A 21,655-nucleotide genomic window follows, 5' to 3' on the forward strand; every position below is an offset into this window, starting at 1 on the left:
GGCCCGGCTTGCACCACCCTTGAGGTACCAAGACGGGGAAAAAGTGCTGCCAGCCCCATTGCAGGCTACCGGTGGTCCACGGTTGATACACTGCCATTCTCTATTTCGCTCGAACTTGTCCAGGAAGAAAACAAACCCACTGGGTCCCGAGCTCCCCCACAACCTTTGTGGCAACCCTAGGGAAAAAAAGCCGTCACAACAACCTACCACCACATCGAGAGAAGAACCAGGATTTCTCAGATCCCGAGCAAAGCTAGCGCCAACTATCATCTCCGCCATCTGATCGCATAAAAATGGGTTTGCTTTGGTCGCCGGGACCATCGCAGGGCTCCCGGTCCAGCCCTCTCGCCAGGCTCGCCATGCTGCCGCTCGCGCTGCTGGCCGTCGCCACCTTCCTCGCCAGCGTCACCGCCGCCGCCGACTGCTTCTTCTCGGACGGGTCGACGCCCAAGGGCGAGGACCGCATAGTCGCTTGCAGCTGGAACAAAGACCTCACAGGCCACGGCACGTGCTGCGTCATCGGCGACGTCTGCCTCACCAACGCCGGCTGCATGCGCGGGGGCGCCAAGGAGGCCGACGACGACAGGTTCTACATCGGCGCCTGCACCTCAAAGACCGGGGAGTCGTGCACCGATGTGTGCTCCAACCGGGGCGAGATCGTCCCGCTCAACCTGTGCGCGGAGGGAAACAACAGCTACGTCTGCGATGGCACCGGGCAGTGCGACAAGAGGTTTGGCGGCACTATCCTGATGGGAGCGAGTGAGTTTCTATGCCGCCACGGGATGTCCAAGGCTATTTGCTGGCCTCAGCGAAGAGGAGGTGGGCTCACTCAGCCGTTGGTGGGTTAAACACTAACCAGTCGACCACAGCTATCACTAGTGGCGGCACCGCCCTCGACCCCAAGGGCACTCCGATTCCTCCCAATAGCTCAAGCGGCCGTTCAGGTACTATACAGTCCCCTCAAGTCCATTCCTTCCCGTGACCATCAAAATATATAGCCCTGGTCTCTTGCTGACGAGTCACACGCATAGGTCCTGCTACAACCGACGCCACCACGTCGACATCGGACCCGCGGGCGCCAGGCTCCGCTCCCACACCCTCGTCTCCGGGCCAGACTGCCGCCCCGGATGCTCCCTCGAACAGCACCGGGAACTCTACTGGACCGGCCGACCAGCCGCAGGACGCCAACGGCACGATCCCGCTGGCTGTCGGCGTCTCCATCGGGGGCGCGGCCATCGCGGCCGCTTGCGGCATCGGATTCTGGATGTGGCGGGAGCGGAAGAAGCGCGAGCCGGCCAGAGCCGACTCGCCGCCTCCCGCGACGCTGGAGCCGTACCCCCCGGCAACCGAGAACAACAACTACTACGGTGATCCACGGAACGCCCTTAGGCAGGAGGCGTTCATGCGCATGCACGGCCATTGAAGCAGAAGCGCAAGTGGGAAAATGAAGCTCCAGCATCGGCTGGTGAAGAAATAAGCTGTGTAGCAATCGGTGGGAGGGATGCGGTTCCGGCAGAAGTTATAGGGGTCTGGTTTCGAAGAATCTTGTTTGATGCGGCTTGCTCTTTGCTTGAAGGACTCGCCCCGGCGCCGATTTCCAAAGAAAAAAAACCAAAAAAAAACAGGCTTCTACCTGGACTGCCCGACCAGCTATTCCATAAAACTCACTCTATGAGCTGTCTGTTGCGAATTGCCATACTATTTACTGGGCATTTGGAACCTGAGAAAAGGGACACTCAATGACACCATCTCCAGGTCTCCTTCATCCAAGCTGCTCAAGCACCCAACATCTCTTGGCGAGCGCTCGACAGGGCTTTGGCAAACGTGCCCCTGTACTTGTTGTTATCAATGATGTCCTTCACAACGCTCCGGACCAGCTCCTTCATCTCATTGGTTGAGTGCTCCTTGAGACCAAACAGCTTGTTGTCGTTTTCCACAAAGGCGACACCTAGGCCGGCCGAGTGGCTAGCCCGGACGAGCCAGCCGTAGAAGACCCAGTGGTTAAAGATGCCCTTAGCATACGCCTCGTTCGATCTCGCTTCCATGGCTGCGATGTCGTCCTCATCAATGGTCCAGGGTCCCGTCACCTCCTGGATTGCGTCGAGGAACTCCTTCTGGGTCAGCATGCCGTCGTGGACGCGGAGAGTCCTGTTCGCCGTCTCGTCCGGGCGCTGGAGGATGCCCACGACTGCTCGGGCGATGGTGGGCAGGCGGGTGAAGCTGAGCGGGGTCGAGCCGCCGCTGTAGAGTGTGGCCTTCCTGTTCTCGAGGTCCGTCATGAGCCCCTCCTCGAGGGCCCAGTCCAGGAACACGTTTGTGAAGAGGAACGTGTAGGTCATGGGGTTCGCGACGCCGGGGGCGGAGGCCTCCCGGACGAGCAGGTCCTGGACCTCGGCCTTGGGGATCGCGTAGGGCAGGGCCCGGATCACCGGGTTCTCGAGGTTGGAGCCGAACTCGGAGGGGATGAAGCGCGACACCCCCGCGGCCACCGCGGCCCTGACGAGGGGCTTCTGCGCCGCGTAGCCGCCAAAGTCGCTGAGCGTGCTAACGACGGCGTCCTGGCCGCGCAGGGCCGCGTCCAGGGACGGCTGCGAGCCGTAGTCGACGACGACCTCCTTGGCGGAGGAGGCGTGTTCGGCCGGCAGCTTGCCGGGAGCGCGGCTGAGCACGGTCACGTCGAAGCCGGCGTCGACGAGATGCTTCAGGACCACTGAGCCGAGAGCGCCCGAAGCCTATCGCTCGCCCAGAGCTGCGTGTAAGTATATATCTTGCAAGTCTGTCAAGGGTTAGGGACGTCTGGACTGGTGGCGCGCCACTTACGCCGGCAAGGGCAACACGCTTGATGGGAGCCATCGTGGACCGTTGGATGTGATGATTATCTTGGAGTCTTTAGGGGTTGCGTGCATGAACATGAACATTTTACCAGATAGGTAGTTGACGGCTACATTCCCGTTTAAGTGTCGTGACTCCCCATGGTGACCTAGAAATGTTAAGCGGACAAGGAGGGAGAGTTCACCCGCGCTTAGAAATCATTAATTACATCCATCGTGGACTAATCATCAGAGGCACACATCCCCAGCAACTTGAAGATGCGACTCTCACACCGTAACCTTGCGCTATGGTCCTAGTTGCCAGCTTTGTAAGGGCTGGCTCGGACTGGCTCGGACTTTGGCTGGTACCTAGAGGTACTTGGAGCCCACAAGCATGCGCCGGGGTGTTGAAGAGAAGAACATCGCGACTTAGTCTAGGTGGTCAACTGAGCGCTCGGGCAGACCCTGGCCCACGAGGTGGTTGCAACGAGGTTGTGGTGCCGTCCATGTGGGCTAAACGATGGCTGTGGCGGGCAGGTCAGACCTGAAGCTGTCGTCTTGGAATGCAGTTCCAATGGCAACCAATAGACAAAAAGCGGCCTGGTCTGTGCACAATTCCTCGCGGTGGGGCTCCATGACCCGCTTTGGGCTTAGCGCATTCCAGCGCGCGATCTCTTGAGCTCCCTCCCGTGGCGGAGTCCAAAAAATCCGCAGGCACCAAACATCTACCGCCTGCCTTTCACGAGGAAGACCTGCATCGCGTCGGGCCCTCAACCAAGCCATCCTCTTTCCCGACAACGCTCCCTGATCTTTTGTTTCTTTGCCAGAAGTCTGATCGCTCTGGGTTGTGCTCCAAGGCAGAGTGCGCGCGCCGCCCGCGCCCAGCGTTGATTTGAAAGCAGCCCTGACCGTCGCCTCACCTCGGCTTCAGTCCAGCCTCACCCACGCGCCTGTCATCGCCTCCCCCGCATCGGTCGGCCGACCGAGATCTCCTGTTTCCCGACTCATCGCCTTGGAATAGGCGACGCGCTCCCGCTGAAGAAATCACTCGACCCGCACGCGACAAGATGGCGGAATACGGAGATAATGACTATGAGGCGGACAACTACCAGGATGGCCAGGGCGAGGAGGACGACTTTGATCCCGAGGCGATCACGCCCGAGGACTGCTGGACGGTCATCTCGTCCTACTTTGACGAAAAGGGCCTGGTGTCGCAGCAGATCGATTCCTACAACGAGTTCACAACCACCACCATCCAGAGCATAATCGACGAGTACCACACCCTCACTCTCGACCAGCAGAACCCGCAGGACAGCGGCGCGAGTGGCCGGCCGCTGAGAATGCGCCGCTACACCCTCACGTTTGGTCACATCCTCGTCACCCAGCCAACAATCAAGGAAACCGATGGTCAGGCCAACACGCTTGTCCCGTACGAGTGCCGCGACCGAAACCTCACGTACGCCTGCCCGCTATGGGTCAAGCTGACCCGCAAGGTCGAGGCGGCCGTCGAGGTGGATATCCCCGAGGACAAACTCACGGAGGAGCAAAAAGAGGAGGCGCTTGCAACTAACGAGCACCCCACGACTGTCGTCTGGGTTCCGGAGCCGGTCGAGGAGCATTCGATTGAGAAGAATGAGAACATGAGGGATATGGTTTTCATTGGCAAAATCCCCATTATGCTCAAGAGTCGAATCTGCTATCTCCGCAGTCAGCCTGAGTCGGAGCTCTTCCTTCTCAACGAGTGCCCATACGACCAGGGCGGTTACTTTATCATCAACGGCAGTGAAAAGGTCCTCATTGCGCAGGAGCGCTCTGCCGCCAACATTGTCCAGGTCTTCAAGAAGGCGCAGCCGCACAAATACCTCTATCAGGCCGAGATCCGTAGCGCCCTCGAGAAGGGCTCCCGCCTCATCTCGTCGCTGGTGATGTCGTTGACATCCAAGGGGGACAGCTCACGTGGTGCCTTTGGCCAAACGCTCCATGTCACGCTGCCGTACGTCAATGGCGAGCTGCCGTTAGCCATTGTGTTCCGCGCCCTTGGCGTGGTGTCTGACGAGGACATTCTGAACCATATCGTCCTGGACAAGGGTGATGTGCAGATGTTGGAGATGCTGCGGCCCAGTATCGAAGAGGCTTTCTGTATCCAAGACCGTGAGGTTGCGCTGGACTTTATCGGCAAGCGAGTTGGCAGGGATGGGCAGCACGCCAACAATCGGCACCAGCGTCTGCGCATGGCTCGGGACATCCTCCAGAAGGAGACCCTACCACACGTTTCGCAGGAGGAAGGCCAAGAGACGAGGAAAGCTTTTTTCTTGGGCTACATGGTGCACAAAATTCTTCAGTGTGCCCTTGGCCGTCGCGACGTCGATGACCGAGACCACTTCGGCAAGAAGCGACTTGATCTCGCGGGTCCGCTGCTGGCCAAGCTCTTCCGCAACCTTGTTCGCAGGATGTCCAACGATATGATGAATCATCTCAAGCGTTGCATCGACTCGTCGAGGAACTTCGACCTGACTTCCGCGCTGAGGCCCAACACGCTGTCAAACGGGCTGAAGTACTCGTTGGCCACGGGCAACTGGGGCGATCAGAAGAAGGCGGCGAGCTCGACGGCAGGTGTCTCCCAGGTGCTGAACCGATACACATTCGCATCGACGTTGTCGCATCTGCGGCGGACGAACACGCCCATCGGCCGTGATGGCAAGCTTGCAAAGCCCCGCCAGCTGCACAACACGCATTGGGGTCTGGTCTGCCCTGCCGAGACTCCCGAGGGCCAGGCTTGTGGTCTGGTGAAGAACCTGTCTCTGATGTGCATGGTTAGTGTCGGAACACCCGCATCTCCCATCGAGCACTTCCTCGTCTCTCGAGGCATGGAGGTTCTCGAGGAGTTTGAGCCCTCGGACGGCATGGCCGTGTCCAAGATCTTCATCAACGGCACGTGGGTCGGTGTTTCTCGCAACATTGACGAGCTGGCTGATGCGGTCGCGGACCTGCGGAGGAAGAACACGGTGGATGCCGAGGTTTCTCTGATCCACGACGTGCGTGAGGGAGAGTTCAGGATCCTGTCGGATGCCGGTCGCGTCATGAGGCCGCTGTTCGTGGTGAACCAGAAGGACGATGAGATGACTGGGACCAAAAAGTCGAGTCTTGTGCTCACCAAGGAGCATATCGCCAGGCTGCACGAAGACAAGGACAACCAGCTGTCCCAGGGAGACGAGGGATTCTACGGATGGGAGGGTCTGAAGTCGGACGGTGTCATCGATCTTATGGATGCCGAGCAGGAGGAGACGGCCATGATTTGTATGACGCCAGAGGACTTGGATATCTTCAGGTACCTCAAGGAGACGGGCATCAACCTGGCGTCCGAAGACGACATCATCACGGAGCACAACATCAACAAGCGGCTGAGGACGAAGATAAACCCGACGACACATACCTACACCCACTGCGAGATTCATCCTAGTATGCTGCTGGGCATCTGCGCCAGCATCATTCCGTTCCCTGATCACAACCAGGTACGTAGCGGCTGCCTGATTTTCCCCTCTCCTATCCTCCCAAACATTGTGCTTGCTAACATGCCCCCTCTCTCCAGTCGCCTCGTAACACCTACCAGTCTGCAATGGGCAAGCAGGCCATGGGTTTCTTCCTGACAAATTACAACAAGCGCATGGACACCATGGCCAACATCCTCTACTACCCGCAAAAGCCCCTTGGTATCACCCGCTCGATGGAGTACCTCAAGTTCCGCGAGCTTCCGGCAGGACAGAACGCCATCGTGGCCATCGCATGCTACTCTGGATACAACCAGGAAGATTCCGTCATCATGAACCAGAGCAGCATCGACCGCGGACTCTTCAGGAGCCTGTTCTTCCGGTCATACACCGACGCCGAGAAACGAGTGGGTATCAACCTCGTGGAGAAGTTTGAGAAGCCGTACAGGCAGGACACTCTTCGTCTGAAGCAGGGAACCTACGACAAGCTCGAGGATGATGGCATTGTTGCACCTGGCACTCGTGTCTCGGGAGAGGACATTATCATCGGAAAAACGGCGCCCATTCAACCGGACAACCAGGAGCTGGGTCAGCGCACAGTGCAGCATGTCAAGCGAGACGCATCGACGCCTCTCCGAAGCACCGAGAGCGGTATTGTCGACCAGGTAATCCTGACGACGAACCAAGACGGACTCAAGTACGTCAAGGTTCGTGTCAGGACCACCAAGATCCCCCAGATCGGAGACAAGTTTGCGTCGCGTCACGGTCAAAAGGGTACCATCGGTGTTACGTATCGGCACGAGGACATGCCTTTTACGCGGGAAGGCATCACGCCCGACATCATCATCAACCCCCACGCCATTCCGTCTCGTATGACAATCGCCCATTTGATCGAGTGTCTACTAAGTAAGGTGGCCACCATCAAGGGCTTCGAGGGCGACGCCACTCCCTTCACCGAGGTGACGGTAGACAGTGTCTCCAAGCTGCTTCGGGAATACGACTACCAGTCTCGTGGGTTTGAGGTGCTCTACCACGGCCACACGGGACGCAAGCTCCGCGCCCAGGTCTTCTTCGGTCCCACGTACTACCAGCGTCTCCGTCACATGGTGGACGACAAGATCCACGCCCGTGCCCGTGGGCCTCTTCAGATTATGACGCGACAGCCGGTCGAGGGTCGAGCCAGAGACGGTGGTCTCCGTTTCGGAGAAATGGAACGTGATTGCATGATTGCACACGGAGCCGCAGCCTTCCTCAAGGAGCGCCTTTTCGAGGTCTCGGACGCTTTCCGGGTGCACATTTGCGAAATCTGCGGGCTAATGACACCTATTGCGTAAGTTTCCCCCCCTCTTGCATTTGGCCAGACTGGATGCTTGCGGACATGAAGGGCTAACACAAGAACTTCCATCGTAGTGATCTCACCAAGGGTACCTTTGAGTGCCGCCCTTGCAAGAACAAGACAAAGATTGCGCAGGTGCACATCCCGTACGCCGCCAAGCTTCTTTTCCAGGAGCTTGCGGCGATGAACATTGCAACCAGGATGTTCACAGACCGGTCGGGTGTCTCGATCCGTTGAGGCAATAATGTCGCCTTTGATTGGTTGGCTAACCGTGGTTCTTTGTCTCTTTTTCCCTTATAACTCGACCTTCACGTTTATGCCCTACCACAAACAACAAAAACAGCGGGGTCTTTTGCATGGAGTAAAGGAAGAACTGAGAGGGCTCATTTCAACTTGGGGATGGGTATTTTATTGCTATTTACATGTTCTGCATAGCTGGTGGTGTCCGAACAGCCACGACAACCCCTGCTCGCGACCTAAACACCAAGCACATCCGTTCTAGACTGTGGCAAAGCTGTCTCGTCTAGGTATAGGAGAGGAGGCTTTGTTTCTCTACTCACGGCACAGTTCTGATGTCGTCGGGCTAGTGCTCCAAAGGTATCAGGCGGAGAAGGAAGTGGACGATAATAGATTCGGGGGGTCTTGCCCCAGGAGTTGGCTTGTATTGTACCCACGATACATCGATTCTTCAGATCAAAAGACATGACGTAGACCTGACTGGAGCGTGCCTCGGGTATAGCTAACGGAAGGGAGATTATCTTATGCTCAATAGTGGGTATCGTTGCAGGTATCTCGGTCTCCTCCTTTGCCTCCGGATGTGTATATCTACAACTCTAACAGGAACCCGAGGGACGGCCAGATGGGGGTTTCGTGTCGCCACTGCTGCGCTCCTTCCTCACTAGCCCTGTGTCATTATCGGGCACCGTCACCGGGATTCCCAGTGGTGTCCCGCACGGTCTGGCCCTTCTTGTATTCCTGCTCCAGAGTACGCTGCAGCTCAAAATCGAGCTGGCGTTCGCGCTTTATGCGCTGCTGCTCCATATCACGAACCACGCCCTCGTGCATGGCCTTTTTTGTGATTTGCAGTCTCGTGTCAGTCAAGAGAAAGATCCCGGTGTCAGGGAGTGTACAAGATCTTACGGCTTTCTCGGTCTTTTGCTGGAAGTGGACGAATATGACGGTGGTGGTGGCAAAGAGCGAGGTGCCCATCAGGGTGAGCTTGGAGGCTCGAGACATTGTTTGGCGAGGGGCTCAGGGGCTGGTTGGTTGATGGTGACATGTGACTTTTTTCTTGCTGGAAAATAGAGGTAGGAGCATGTCATATTAGAGGAAGCTGGCTGGGACAATCAATTCCACTGGACAAAGGCAGGGTAAAATTTCTGTAACCGTCTTACATAAATAACTAAGAAAAAAAAACTCATATCCCGAACGCGTGACTTTGCGATGCCTCACAACTCCAGCGGCTCCTGCCGAACTGCACCAGCACTGTAAGGGGGCGTTTCCATCTTTGCGAATGATGTAATCAGGGTTTCTGCCTCTGGCCACCGCCTCCAAGTCACCGCAACCCCGGTCTTGGCGTCGGGAAAGCGAGCGCGAGAGAGAGAGGTCCCCACCTTTTCTCTGGAGCTCGTGGGCAGGGCGGAGTTGGCGGCCAACCTGCTTGCAACCGAAGCCGCAAGCCCGCCAACCCAATCCAACCATTCGCCGACGTCGATTCATTGCAAACACACCTGAGCTTGACACTCTCGCCGCCGACCACCGACCACCGGCCACCTGCCTCCTCTTCTTCAACAGCAATCGAAATCAGAAAGACTACTACTTAGATCCCTAAAATGGTTTGTGGCCAAGTCCACGTTCCCCCTCCCTTTACGACGCGACAATGCAGCAACACCGAGCTGACCCCGACGGCGAACCAACAACACACAGTCGGCTCAAAGCTCGGCAGGCATCCAGACCCTCCTCGAGGTACGCCGAAACTCCGCGTCTCAAAGCGCACACCCCCCGTGCAGTCTTTCCCCTGGCGGGGCCGCCGAAGGAGCCCGCCGCTTTTTGCGAACCGACAGCCCGCTGACCACCCGAGACACAGGCCGAGAGGGAGGCGTCCAAGATTGTCCAGAAGGGTAAGTTTGCGCCAAGAGAGACAGAGCCGTGCTCGAATCCGCGTTGCAGGTATCATATCGAACCACAAACTGACGCAGCTTGTATCTCTGTCCAGCCAGGGAATGTACGTGCTTCAAATCATCGAGGACCCCCTATCAGCAGCCGCAGTCCACCGCCGCCAACCGTTCCGACCTCCCCCTCCACCTTGGACGTCCTTGCTAACGCGCCGTGCAGTCCGGACGAAGAGGGTGAAGGAGGCCCGTGACGAGGCCAAGAAGGAGATTGACGAGTACAGGGCCAACAAAGAGTCCGAGTTCAAAGAGTTCGAGGCCAAGGTGCGCTTTTTGTTATTGTTGTGTGGACCTCCCCCCGCAAAATCGACGACGAGAAGAGCTGACGGCCCCCCCTCGCTTCGTTTCTATCTGTAGCATTCCGCAGGTAACCAGCAGGCCGAGGAGGCTGCCAACAAGGAGGCCGAGGTCAAGATCGGCGAGATCAAGGAGCAGGCCAAGAAGAACCAGGACCAGGTCATCAAGGACCTCCTGACAGCCGTCTTTGAGCCGAAACCAGTCGCTCCTACGGCTTCTTAGGCGAACCGCCGCCCGAGTCGTGCATCACTTCTTCCTGTGCTTAGGGGAAAGGAAAAGGGGGCTCTGTGGGAGGGCGCAAGTCGAAAGACCCGCTCGAGTTTAGCACTATGATGTCGAATAGAAAGGAGGAGGGGTCGGGAGACGAGCGACGGCCACTAACCTGAACGGCGCAACATCACCCCCGCACCCCGCTGTTTGGTGTCGGTTGGATCGTGTTTCCAAAGTGGGCAATCGTGGAGACAAGTTTGGGCGGTGCTGGTCAAGGAGGTCGGGCGCGTTGCGTCGATCCGACAGTTTTTGTATGTCGTGGATATCTTGATTACATTGATATACATATACATGGCGTAGATGAACGATGATGAGTAGTCCCCACCCCTTCAGCAATCAGGTGCCCCTTTAAACTCGGCAGCGGTCTAGTCGATACAATCTGCAAGCGTATTTAGCATGTCGAGCATCTCCTTCCCGTCGTCGGTCGAGGTGTCCACGCCCTCGGCCTGCTCCCTCAGGCTCGCCTTGATCACGTCCGTCCCGCCCTTGTCCGCCAGCAGCTCCCCGATCCTGCGGCCGACGCCGGCGTCCTCGGCCGCCAGCCAGGCGAGGATGACGTCGAGGGTCTGGAGGCAGAAGAGTCCCGCATCGAGCCGGCGCGAGAACCAGCCGTCAACGGCGGCGGCGTCGTCGGCGGCGGCGTCGGCGCCCATGGCGTCGGCCTCGCGCGCGATTGCGGCGTCGACGGCGGCCACGCGCGTCGCGTACTCGCGCCGCAGCGCTGCCAGCCGCGTCGTCTTCTCGTAGTCCTTCTCGACGAACTTGGCCAGCGTCCGCACGCGCTCGGCCGACTCGGCCGGCAGCAGGCGCAGCATCCACGAGAAGATGGATATCAGGTGCTCGAGCGCGCGCGCGCTGTCGCCGCCGCCGCCGCCGCCACTGCCCGTCTTGATCTTCATAAAGAGTGTAAAGAGGGTCTTGAGGCCGCCGTACTCGACGACGCGCTCGCACACGCCCGCCTCGCGCGAGCGGCTCACGGCGTGGTCGAGCAGCCGGAGCGCGGGCGTCCGGGCCTTCCTTGCGCTCTTGCCCGACGACGACGACGACGACGACTGCGCCAGGACAAGACACAGCGCGTGGCCCTCGGCCTCGACGAACTTTTGGCGGCCCAGCCCCGTGTCCTCGTCGACGATGCACGTGAGGGCCTCGAACAGGTTCTCCATGTACTCGGCCTCGTCGCCCTTGTCCGGGTCGCGGGCGCGGTAGGGCGCCACGAGCTGCAGCAGGGCCTCGACCGCGTCGAGCCCGGCCAGGCGGGCGCGGTTGGCGGGCGCGGCCTGCGCCAGGATGGCGAGCATCTCGGCGGCGTACTGCTTGTTTTGCGACACGGCGGCCCCTCCTCCTTCGTCCTTGGCGGCGCGCGCGAGCAGCCAGCGCACGAGCTGCTCGTCCCGCGCCACCACCTCGGCAGTCTCGGGCCGCGAGCACAGGTTCTCGGTCACCTCGAGGATGCGGTAGACGCCCTCGCGGTCGGCGTCGTCGTCGCCGAACTCGTCGAGCCGGCCCAGGTTGGACACGAGCAGCGGTAGCAGGTCGGCGGCGAGCAGGGCATCCACCAGGGCGGACCAGTCGGCGTCGGTGGCGGCGGCGGCGCCGCCGCCGCCGCCGCCCAGGTCGTCGCCCGTCAGCTCGCCCACGATCTGGATCGCGGCCAGCGCCACGTCGGCGTTGTCGTGCGCCAGCAGCGACGCCAGGCTGGCAGCGCAGCCGAGCCGCGCGAACTCGCCGTACAGCGACGGGTGCTCGGCCAGGATGGAGAGCGCGCGCACGGCCGCGTCCAGGTCCGCCTCGCTGTCGATGAAGCGCGCGGGCTCGTCGGCGTGCCGCGCGCGCAGCTCGGCGTTGCGGTTGATCTTCTTCTCGAAGGCCAGCGCCGTGCGCCGCAGCCAGGTCGCGTCCATCTTCTCGTCGGCCGCCGCCGGCTCGTTGTCGGCGCCCTCGACGTAGTCTAGCACCTCGGCCTCCTGCCTCGTGATGCCTCCGCCGAAGAAGCGCCCTTCCTCGTCGTCGCCCTCGTCGTCCTGTGGTGCGGTCGGTCCGTATTCGCCGTCATCGTCGTCTTCTCCCTCTGGGGGAGGGGCCGGCCCGGCCTCGGTCATGTCCTCGTCCTCATCCTCTACTTGTGTGTGCCTCCCGTTGCTGCTGCCGCCGAGCTTGGCCGATTTGTAGATCTCGTCTGGGGAGCTTGTCAGCAACCCGGTGGTAGATTCCGTGCGCAAGGACCGGAGCCATACGTACTCGGGTCTCTAACTGTGTCGAGTTTGCGCTTGTTGGGCAGACCCGAACTCTGAGCTAGGCGTGTTAGCAACGAAAAGCGGGAGAGAAATGGAGAGAGCTGGGGGGGTGCAACTTGCCTTGAAGAGCTCGTCGATGCTCGTCATGCTTTTGTGGAATTGAGGTGAATTGACCACTGGGATCGCTGCAAGTGTCTGTTTCTCCCAGGTTATGTTTTGCAGAGCAGCGGTGTCCGGTTTCGTTTTGTTCAGCCGCGATGTTTGTTGAATTTCCAAAGTTGGAAGACGATTCGAGCTCCGCGATGCGCCACCAGGCAACGTGAGAACCAATTGGGTCCTATGCACGGTATGTGACAATGATACACACCGTATACGGGCTTGACTTTGGTGTGTGTTTTACAGTGCGAATGAATGTCCCATGGTTGAATCGTGAGTGACACACAAGCCCATCATGCGAACGGCCCTTGCCCTGTGATAGGTGCCTGGTAGATATGTTTCGATTTTGTTTCCCATTTCCTCGTGGTTTTTCCCTTTTTCGTAATCATTCGCTGTTCCTTCTCCGTAGAACCAAACTAGCAAACACCCTGGCTCTTCGGGTTACTCCGAGTGCTGGCTGGCTTTGCTTGGGCGTGATAATCCAAGACTCAGCCAGCTTCCAAGAAGACCGATTACATGGCCCTTTTGTGCACTATCCTTTCTTCCATCATACTTGGCGATGCCTCGCATCTTTGGTCGCCACGGTGTATGTCTTCTTTTTCTCTAGCTCAGGGAACCCCTCAACTTGGCTAATTGGCCAACAAACTAACACGACAAACTAGCAGAGGGGCGCAGCAGGCCGCATTGTCGGTGACTCGGGTCTGGCTTCCTCCATCATAAGACGCGCTTCTGTTGCCTGCACGAACGTATATAAGCCGTCATCCTTGCTTGACATGCTGTCCAGCATAAAAATAACCTTGGCTGCTCATACTCCAATGCAACATCTTTTCAGTCCACAGCCCGCCTAACTACTCCCTAGAGCTGCCTCACCTCAGCAAACTTCTTTCGCCTAGAACAAAGGACCGAAAATGCCGCCCAAGCTAATCTTCATCCGCCATGCTCAGGCACTACATAACGTTGACAATAAGTGCACCCACCCGTTTACTCCTTCGTCCATCCCGGGAACCACCACGGGCTGCTTGCTAACTGAACTCGATGTCCACAAGACTATGAAATCCCCGATCCGGACATTACGGAGCTAGGGAGGGAGCAGTCCGGAACCCTGTGCAAACATTTGCAGGAGACACTGCCCAGGAAGCTAGACATCGATCTCATCATTGTCAGCCCCATGAGGCGGTGTATACAGACCGCCCAGATTGGCCTGGGCTATCTCATCGACCCGCCCCCTGGTGGCAGGAAGGTGCCCGTGGTAGCCCACGCTGGATGGCAGGGTGAGTATCTACCCACCTTGAGAGTGCCCGTGAAGATCCGAGTCGCGGCCTGAACCCGACACTGAATTCTATCCCGCCCAACAAAAGAGAACTCGGCGAAACCCTGCGACACGGGCAGTTCGCTCGAGGCGCTGGCAAAAGAATGTAAGTACGAGTCCCTGATGATGCAATATCTACACCCCTCTCTCACAAAACTAGCACCACACAAACAAAAAAAAAACCCCGCCCCCCGAAAGTCCCCTTCGTCGACTTCTCCGCCGTCGACCCCGTCTTCCCGGACAAGACGTCCCCGGCCGGCGCCGCGTACGCGCACGACCGGCGGGCCATCCTGGCCCGCGGGCAGGCTTGCCTCGCGGACCTGCGCGCGCGCCCGGAGCGGGTGGTGGCCGTCGTGTCGCACTCGGGCTTCCTGCGTGCCGGCGTGTGCGGCTGGTGGTTCTCCAACGCCGACTACCGCGTCTTCGACTTTGCCGATGACGGCCCCGCCGATGCCCCGGCCTCCGAGCCCTACCGGCTCGTCCAGTCTGAGTCAACCATGTCGGGCGGCCTGGGCACCTGCTGGACCCAGCCCGTCGCGCTTGGGCATGCTCTGCCGGAGTCGGATCCTGCGCCTGCCCAGCCCAACTAGGCTTGCGTGATTTGCGGCCATTCCCCGCTGGCTTTTTTCCTCTTTTCTTTTTGCTCCCCCATTTGGCATTCATGAAGGTGCAAATCATTTTGGGCACAGAGACGTCTCTCGACTAGACATAGATGCATATCCATAGATAGGCGCTCAGTTCACTGGGCTTGGGACGCGTCAAAGCCCAGCCCCATGGTATATATATCCTATAGAATGCAAACACTGTCGTTAGATCCGCGGATGGATTCCGAGATTCTGTCCCGGCTTCCACCCAGATTGAGCATGTATTGAGCTTATACAATCACCGCGACCCATGGAGTCAATGCTCGGCGTCGGGGCGTCAGAGAGCCCATAGTGCGTTCGATCTTGGACTCGCCTAGTAAGGCTGTTTGCAGACTGAAGACTGCATCGCCCCTTGTCAGGTTAGCGGTCCTTTGCTTGCGCCGTAAACAGAAGTTAGTTGAATCGTCACTGCTCTCACTCCAAGAGTGACGGCAGTCGTCTCTCATGGCAAGTTTTTTTTTCTCTTTTTGGTATCAGCGGATGAGGGACAAGGAAGGCTATTCCACAGCACAGAGCAAATCCACACCGAACGCCGAGGTTTCTTTTGAAATAAACCAGAATGCGTCGTGATGCGACTGTGCAAGACCTCCCATGAAGAAAAAAATGATTTTGATGCTCCTGTGCTGTGTCTTCCATCGTCCATGAAGGTGTGAAAAAAATCCGAACCAAGACAAGCATTCCTTGACGCCCGCCACCATGGATCCGTCTTGTGAGTCCCTCCCGGCACAACCCACGCAGCGTTGAACAAAAAAAAAAAGGAATTCCCACCCCCCATCATCATCATAAACCCCCTAGGCGAAGCCCCGTTCTTACGCCCTCGACATAACACCCCAGGCACGGATGATGTTGTCGGTGTAGCCGGCAAACAAGGTCTGGCCATCAGCGCTCCAGGCGAGCGAGACGCATTCGGGCTCGCGGCTCTTCTTGCCGACGGCAGCGAACTCGGGCTTGAGCTCGTCGACCTTGCTCTTCTTCTCCAGGTCGAAGATGATGATGCTCGAGGCGGTGGCAGCGCACAGCCAGTAGCGGTTGGGGGAGAAGACCAGTGCATGGATCTCGTCGTTGGCGTTCAGGGAGTAGAGGTGCTTGGACTCGTTCAGGTCCCACAGCATGGTGGTGCCGTCCTTGCCACCCGAGGCGCACAGGGAGCCGTCGGGGGAGATGGTGACGGTGTTGATGTAGCCGGTGTGGCCGATGTGGTCGGTCTGAAGCTTGCAGCTAGAGAGCTCCCAGACCTGTATCCCCCATGTTAGCTCGCCGACCACGCACAACGAAAAGTAGATTGTTTGAGTGGGGGAAACGGAATTGGTAGAGAAGGTCCATCAGTGCAGTGGTGATAGAAATGGTCTCATTGCCCGCGAGGAGCTCTGAAGTAGCAAATACTTATAGGTTGCAAAGCATCATATGGAACCGGAGTCGGTGGGGGCTAGAATGGGCCAGAATGGGCCAGGGAAGATGCAGAAACGTACCTTGACCAGCTTGTCCCAGCCCGACGAGACGATGACGGGGTTCTGGGGGTTGGGCGAGAAGCGCACGCACGACACCCAGTCGGAGTGGCCCTTCTCGGTGATGGTGTACTTGCAGTCGCCCAGGGTGTTCCACAGCTTAATAGACTTGTCGCGCGAACCCGAGACGATCTGCCTGTTGTCGGCAGAGAAGGAGACGGACAGGACGTCGTTGGTGTGGCCGACGAAGCGGCGGGTGGTGGTGCCGGTGGCGAGCTCCCACAGGCGCAGGGTCTTGTCCCACGAGGCCGACAGAGCGTAGGCGCCGTCCGACGAGATGACCTAGAAACAGACGCCCCAGGATCAGCCCGAGCCCCCAGATGCCGCCAAAAGCCCGCCCCACTGAAATTTTCAACACCTGCAGATGGCCGCCGATGGGTGAAGGGAAATCGCGTCGGGAGAACATACGCAGTCGGAGACGATGTGCGAGTGGCCGTGGAGCGACCTCTTAGGGTAACCGTACGAGGTCTCGTCGCGGGTCAGGTTCCAGATAATGAGCGTCTTGTCGCGGCTACCGGACAGGAGCATGTTGGGGCTGAAGTCACAGGCTGGTGAGCAGGTTGTCCACAAGGTTTTCAGCGGCCGTTGGGGAGGGGGAAGCGTACTTCTCCATAGAGGTAGCCAGGCTGGTGACCCAGCCATTCTACACAAGGCAGAAGGAAGAAAAAAGTCAGCTCATGGTCCAAAGCCGGAGCGTCGCAGCAGCCTCCACGGGCGCGGGCGCGCGCAGAGGAGGGGCATCTTCGAGCATTGCTCGCTCGCTCTGAGCACAAAGGGTGGACGTACGTGGCCCTCGAGGGTGCCCTTAAGGATCAGCTGCTCCGCCATATTTGCAAGATAGCAGGGTGAGGAATAGGAGAGGAGGCCGAGAGGTCAATTGGGTTGGAGACGGAGATGAAATGAGGCTCTCTCGCCAACGGTCGTTAAATTCCCAGCGAAATTCCCAGGCAAGCGAGATTCCTCAAAAGTGTGCGTTTTCGGTCTTAGGGTCTGCGGGCAAAGCTCGATTTTTTGGTGGTGGGGGCAGGCGGGCCAATAGTGTGCCCGCGCTGCCGCCCCTGCAAGTGCCCCACCCAGACGCCGTCAATGCGATTTCTTGCGTGGGTTCCGCCGCCAGGCAGGCAGAGTGAGCAGTTCCAATGGCGGCCGATGTAATCGCGGCCGAATGAAGCCTCGTATCAGGAGGCCCACATTTCATTTGGCGACACCTTCTTGAGGTGGCGGCGATGGAGAAGCGGGTAGAAAGGGACGTGCCGGATGAGCCTCGATTATTCCCCAAGACATTCTCGGGTATCAAAATCGAAGGCACGCTATCATGCCATGATATTGATATAAAATTACACTGTAAAAAAGAAAGCCAAAAGAGGAATTCCAATGATGGCACCCAAGTACCGAAAAGTACACCCAACTCCGCGCAAAATGCCGTGGTCTCTATTTCATGACGCCGCATGTGCCCCAGTAGTAAAGGAAACGGAAGAAGGTATGAGTGGAAAGCCCACCCCGGCAAGCGAACTATCTATACGCCGAGAACGGGCTCGGAGAACGAGGAAGGCTTATTTCCCCGCCGTAGCGTCGCCATGTGCCCGCTTGCCGGAGCGCGAGACTTCCTGGCGGTGGTGCGACCTCTGTGCGTTGACGATCATACTGTGGTCCGCGATTTCGCTCCTCGCGCTGCTGCTTGTGCCAAGCGACTTGCTGGCGCCGGCACCGAGACTGAGGCCGAGAGAACCGCCCTTCCCGTTGGCCTTGACCCCCGCGCCCTCTTCGACCATCTCGCGCATCGCCTCCTCCCAGAAATCGTACCTGCGGCGACTGTGGTTCCCGCGCTGGGCAGCGAGGCGCGCCTCCTTAAGCGTGTTGATCTTGCTGGCGCGCACGACCCGACGCAGCGCCTCTTCGGCCTGCTTGGACTCCCGAGCCGATGCCTCTCGCACGCGCCTAGGGTCTCTTGCGGCGCCGGGCATGGCCGCCTCCTCCGCTGCGGCGGCGGCGGCGGCTAGGTCGTGCTCTACCCCAACCACGGGCGTGCCGTCGTCGCTCCACCTGAGACCCGTGCCCTGTACAGTCACCTCGTCCGTGTCCTGGGGCGTCGCTTTGTAGGTGTGAATGCTGGGGAAGTCCGGGAACGATTTGGGGATGTAGATCTTGGCCTCCTTCTCTGGCCGGCCGCTCAGCTCCTCTCCCAGCAACGGCAGACCCTTCTGGTGCGTGTCGACGAGCCCCGCGGGGGTTGCGTAGGTCGGCGTTATCCTCGGTTTCGGTATCGGCGGCTTCAGATGCGGCTTGAGCAGCCCGGTGCCCAGGTTCACGCGTTTTAGTCCTATATCGTAATCGGTAGGGATGGGCTGTGATCGTCGGGCGGCCGAGGCGAAAAGCATGACCTCGCCACTGAACATGAGCATGTCTGGTTTGGGGCGCCAGATGGATTAGCACATGCATGCCTCCCACGCTGGCTTGCTTGTCCTGGCGCATAGTATCTCACATTCTTCTGTCATCTCCGTCAGGCGCTCCAGCGCTGGCCCCGACGTCGAGTCGAAGCCAACATGTTGTAGTATCAGCGCGATGCTGCGTCGCAGCCCGCTCCGGGCCTGCTCTTCCATGCTCGTGAGTTCGGCCACGGGCTGGGCACCTGTTGGCTTGGGATCGGGAGCGGCGACGATGGTGAGGGTTGAATCTGTCCGAGTCCGCTTGGCAGTGGGGAGTTCATCGTCTCCATAGGGGGAGAGTCGCTTCAGCGGCCCTGAAGCCATTGTCGCGAGGCTCAATGTAGCGATGTCATCAAGGAACGATCAGGAGCAACGCCCGTTAGGGTCGCGCGTTTCGGGTCGGCAATCTGGGATGCGCTGTCGGGGTGGGTGGCGGGCGCAAAGCTGCATCACGGACTGTTCACCTGGGCGGCGGCTCGAAAGTTGCTTCCCTCCCAGACAAGGCGCGCCGCGAAGCGTGCTCTGCCGAATTGTGGGTCGTGCGCCAACTCCTGGCGAGTGACCCCCATGCCCGCCCCCCACCAATGGTTGGGCCTGGAACTTGGCTGCATCGATTCCTCATTCCATCTTGCTGGAGCCTGTCAATCGCTATCGTGGGCAGTCTGTTGCCGGGATCTGTCTCCTCCAGAACAAAATTCTTATCGAGTAGAGTATCATCCCCTTTGTGCAGCCGAGAACTCACTGCCTCTTCTTAGCCGCATGGGTCCAAGCAAAGGCCAGACCTTGTCAGCCTCGGTTTCCCACGTGGGGATCATGGCTTATCTGTCTGGCGCAAGTGGCTACCGTATCTGGCTGAATCATGCAGAATGGCGGTAACGAAACTGTGGCGTCGACCCAGGCCGGAGCAGACCAGAGGCTCTTCCAGAGACTCTTCCTCCGATACCGTGGTGGTGTTTGCCATACCGAGAAACCATACTTCATATCACCTGCGGAGCCATCGACCAAGCCTCAAACATGCACAATTTGGAGGCTCTCCGCTCCGGGACTTACAAGACCAGCGGCCTGGCTAAGCTGAAGTTGGTTGGCCCTCTAGAATCGTTTCCAACTGAAATCCTTGAGCTTGGCGAGACCTTGGAGCATCTGGACCTCTCAGGCACGGGCTTGTCCACCTTGCCCGATGAGTTTGGCACTCGGCTGCCTCGGCTCAAGATCGCCTTCTTCTCCGACTGCAACTTTGCCACGTTCCCCAGGGGGCTGGCGGGATGCCCTTTTCTCGAGATGGTCGCGTTTCGTGGAAACGGCATGACGACCGTCCCAGAGGACTCGTTCCCTCCGCGTCTTCGATGGTTGATTCTGACCAACAACCAGATCGAAAGGCTGCCTGCCAGCATCGGGACCTGCTCGCGACTCCAGAAGTGCATGTTGGCGGGCAACCGCCTGACAGAGCTGCCAGACGAAATGTCCTCATGCCAGAAGCTCGGCCTGCTGCGGCTCTCGGCGAATCGCCTCGCGAAGCTCCCCAACTGGCTATTTGAACTTCCGGAGCTGGCATTTCTCTCATTTGCTGGTAACCCATGCGCCTCCACAAGGTTCAACTCGGGCAGAGCTCGGCGGAACTCAATGAGCCTCCCCCAAATTCACTGGTCCAACCTCGAGATCCACCACATACTGGGTGAAGGTGCCTCTGGCATCATTTCCAAAGGCGTGCGTCGGTGCTCCAAAGGGTCCAGGTCGGAAGAGGAGGTGGCAGTCAAGCTGTTCAAGGGCTCGCTCACGAGCGATGGCACTCCCGCCGATGAACTCGAAGTCTGCATGTCGGCGGGCTCTCATGAAAACCTCATCGATGCCCTGGGGAGAATCCACGGCCACCCAGACGCGTCGGCAGAGGAATTCCGCGGCGGGCTTGTCATGCAGCTGATTCCTCCCTTCTACCGTACTCTCGGCAAGCCCCCAACGCTGGAAAGCTGCACGAGAGACCACTACGATCCGGATGCTGCCCTCTCGCCCGAGGCCGCTATGGGTGTGCTGTCAGGTATCGCATCAGCGGCGCGACACCTCCACGCCAACGCCATCGCACACGGAGACCTGTACGCGCACAACATCCTCGTCAGCGGTGATGGCCATGCACTACTTGGGGACATGGGTGCCGCCACCATCTACGGCGACCAGCGGTTCCCGCTTTTAGAGAAACTCGAGGTGCTGGCCTTTTCGCACCTGATCGAAGACGTCCTGGGGCTGATGGGCCGCGGTAGCCACGACGACCATGCAGAGGTGAGGGAGCAGCTGCAGGATATCCATCGACAATGCTCGGCACCTCACCCGTCCGACCGGCCAGGCTTCGCCGCCGTCATTGAAGCTTTGCGGGGGCCTGCAGAGTTGGTGAATAAAGCTTCATTGCCCAACTGAGACACCTCATGCCATTTAAGAAGTCGTCAGAGTTGGGAGGTATGTAGACTATGCTAGTAGGCCATGCATGTGTTTCTATCATGAGACTGCCTATCTAATCAACCAAACTCGGATCTATCAGAGACCAATGCGCAAACGCCAGTGGCTTGTCACTTTCGCCATGTATCCAGTCGGCTATTCATCAGCGCCGTCCAGTCAGGGCTCAAATCACCCTGCCGGCAACTCCGGCCACGGCCGAGGTACTTCTATGACATACAAACCTACACACGGCACAGTAAAACCTGTCGAGCGACGTTTCGTCCTCTTTTGGTTAGCCTACCAAGGCAACCTTTTTTTTTTTAGTTTCGGCTTCCCCGCGAGATCGATCGTCGTGCAGGCCGAATATCAGATACCGGGGATGGCTTGATCAAGAGCTTCTAGGCCGGCCTCTATCCCTATAACGTCAGCTGGTTTCTTCTCTCCCACTCTCCCTTGCAAAGTGAAGCACGGCTGTCAGTGGTTGGGGGAGCACTTCCCCACCAGCGATCGGCTGGCACACATTAGCTCAGCCAGGAAGTGATTGCTACAGACAGTGTGCCACGAAAATCACTGGGCAAATGCTTC

General features: G+C 58.7%; 9 protein-coding genes across 9 annotated transcripts; 4 read left to right on the forward strand and 5 right to left on the reverse strand.

The window, feature by feature from the left end:
* Positions 1–359: 359 nt before the first annotated feature.
* Positions 360–1,546, forward strand: GGTG_09737 (hypothetical protein; the record flags this gene model as incomplete). Its single annotated transcript, XM_009227596.1, has 3 exons — positions 360–759; positions 870–944; positions 1,032–1,546. 3 exons carry the CDS (start codon positions 360–362, stop codon positions 1,421–1,423), a joined length of 867 nt encoding a protein of 288 aa, XP_009225860.1. The 3' UTR covers positions 1,424–1,546.
* On the reverse strand, positions 1,438–3,342 carry GGTG_09738 (hypothetical protein). Its single transcript, XM_009227597.1, has 2 exons — positions 2,821–3,342; positions 1,438–2,732 (listed from the first exon to the last, which is right to left on the reverse strand). The coding sequence occupies exons 1-2, from the start codon at positions 2,851–2,853 to the stop codon at positions 1,776–1,778; spliced, it is 990 nt and encodes a 329-aa protein (XP_009225861.1). The 5' UTR covers positions 2,854–3,342; the 3' UTR covers positions 1,438–1,775.
* A 169-nt stretch (positions 3,343–3,511) lies between these two features.
* Positions 3,512–8,431, forward strand: GGTG_09739 (hypothetical protein). Its single transcript, XM_009227598.1, has 3 exons — positions 3,512–6,322; positions 6,400–7,628; positions 7,709–8,431. Exons 1-3 carry the CDS (start codon positions 3,878–3,880, stop codon positions 7,869–7,871), a joined length of 3,837 nt encoding a protein of 1,278 aa, XP_009225862.1. The 5' UTR covers positions 3,512–3,877; the 3' UTR covers positions 7,872–8,431.
* GGTG_09740 (hypothetical protein) lies at positions 8,153–9,156 on the reverse strand. The gene is made up of 2 exons (XM_009227599.1): positions 8,775–9,156; positions 8,153–8,702 (listed from the first exon to the last, which is right to left on the reverse strand). The coding sequence occupies exons 1-2, from the start codon at positions 8,868–8,870 to the stop codon at positions 8,547–8,549; spliced, it is 252 nt and encodes an 83-aa protein (XP_009225863.1). The 5' UTR covers positions 8,871–9,156; the 3' UTR covers positions 8,153–8,546.
* A 74-nt stretch (positions 9,157–9,230) lies between these two features.
* Positions 9,231–10,704, forward strand: GGTG_09741 (V-type ATPase). The gene is made up of 6 exons (XM_009227600.1): positions 9,231–9,469; positions 9,561–9,599; positions 9,721–9,754; positions 9,850–9,858; positions 9,969–10,069; positions 10,163–10,704. The coding sequence occupies exons 1-6, from the start codon at positions 9,467–9,469 to the stop codon at positions 10,322–10,324; spliced, it is 348 nt and encodes a 115-aa protein (XP_009225864.1). The 5' UTR covers positions 9,231–9,466; the 3' UTR covers positions 10,325–10,704.
* Positions 10,705–10,737: 33 nt separating this feature from the next.
* On the reverse strand, positions 10,738–13,193 carry GGTG_09742 (hypothetical protein; the record flags this gene model as incomplete). Its single annotated transcript, XM_009227601.1, has 3 exons — positions 13,049–13,193; positions 12,611–12,657; positions 10,738–12,548 (listed from the first exon to the last, which is right to left on the reverse strand). The coding sequence occupies exons 1-3, from the start codon at positions 13,117–13,119 to the stop codon at positions 10,738–10,740; spliced, it is 1,929 nt and encodes a 642-aa protein (XP_009225865.1). The 5' UTR covers positions 13,120–13,193.
* A 194-nt stretch (positions 13,194–13,387) lies between these two features.
* Positions 13,388–17,194, reverse strand: GGTG_09743 (guanine nucleotide-binding protein subunit beta-like protein). Its single transcript, XM_009227602.1, has 5 exons — positions 17,007–17,194; positions 16,826–16,863; positions 16,629–16,755; positions 16,185–16,502; positions 13,388–15,950 (listed from the first exon to the last, which is right to left on the reverse strand). The coding sequence occupies exons 1-5, from the start codon at positions 17,046–17,048 to the stop codon at positions 15,525–15,527; spliced, it is 951 nt and encodes a 316-aa protein (XP_009225866.1). The 5' UTR covers positions 17,049–17,194; the 3' UTR covers positions 13,388–15,524.
* Positions 17,195–17,411: 217 nt separating this feature from the next.
* GGTG_09744 (hypothetical protein) lies at positions 17,412–19,164 on the reverse strand. Its single transcript, XM_009227603.1, has 2 exons — positions 18,703–19,164; positions 17,412–18,624 (listed from the first exon to the last, which is right to left on the reverse strand). Exons 1-2 carry the CDS (start codon positions 18,968–18,970, stop codon positions 17,774–17,776), a joined length of 1,119 nt encoding a protein of 372 aa, XP_009225867.1. The 5' UTR covers positions 18,971–19,164; the 3' UTR covers positions 17,412–17,773.
* A 111-nt stretch (positions 19,165–19,275) lies between these two features.
* Positions 19,276–21,641, forward strand: GGTG_09745 (serine/threonine protein kinase). The gene is made up of 2 exons (XM_009227604.1): positions 19,276–21,091; positions 21,174–21,641. The coding sequence occupies exon 1, from the start codon at positions 19,661–19,663 to the stop codon at positions 21,050–21,052; it is 1,392 nt and encodes a 463-aa protein (XP_009225868.1). The 5' UTR covers positions 19,276–19,660; the 3' UTR covers positions 21,053–21,091; positions 21,174–21,641.
* The last annotated feature ends 14 nt before the right edge of the window (positions 21,642–21,655 follow it).

This window comes from Gaeumannomyces tritici (assembly GCF_000145635.1).
Source record: "Gaeumannomyces tritici R3-111a-1 unplaced genomic scaffold supercont2.5, whole genome shotgun sequence".
Classification (NCBI taxonomy): Eukaryota; Fungi; Ascomycota; class Sordariomycetes; order Magnaporthales; family Magnaporthaceae; genus Gaeumannomyces; species Gaeumannomyces tritici.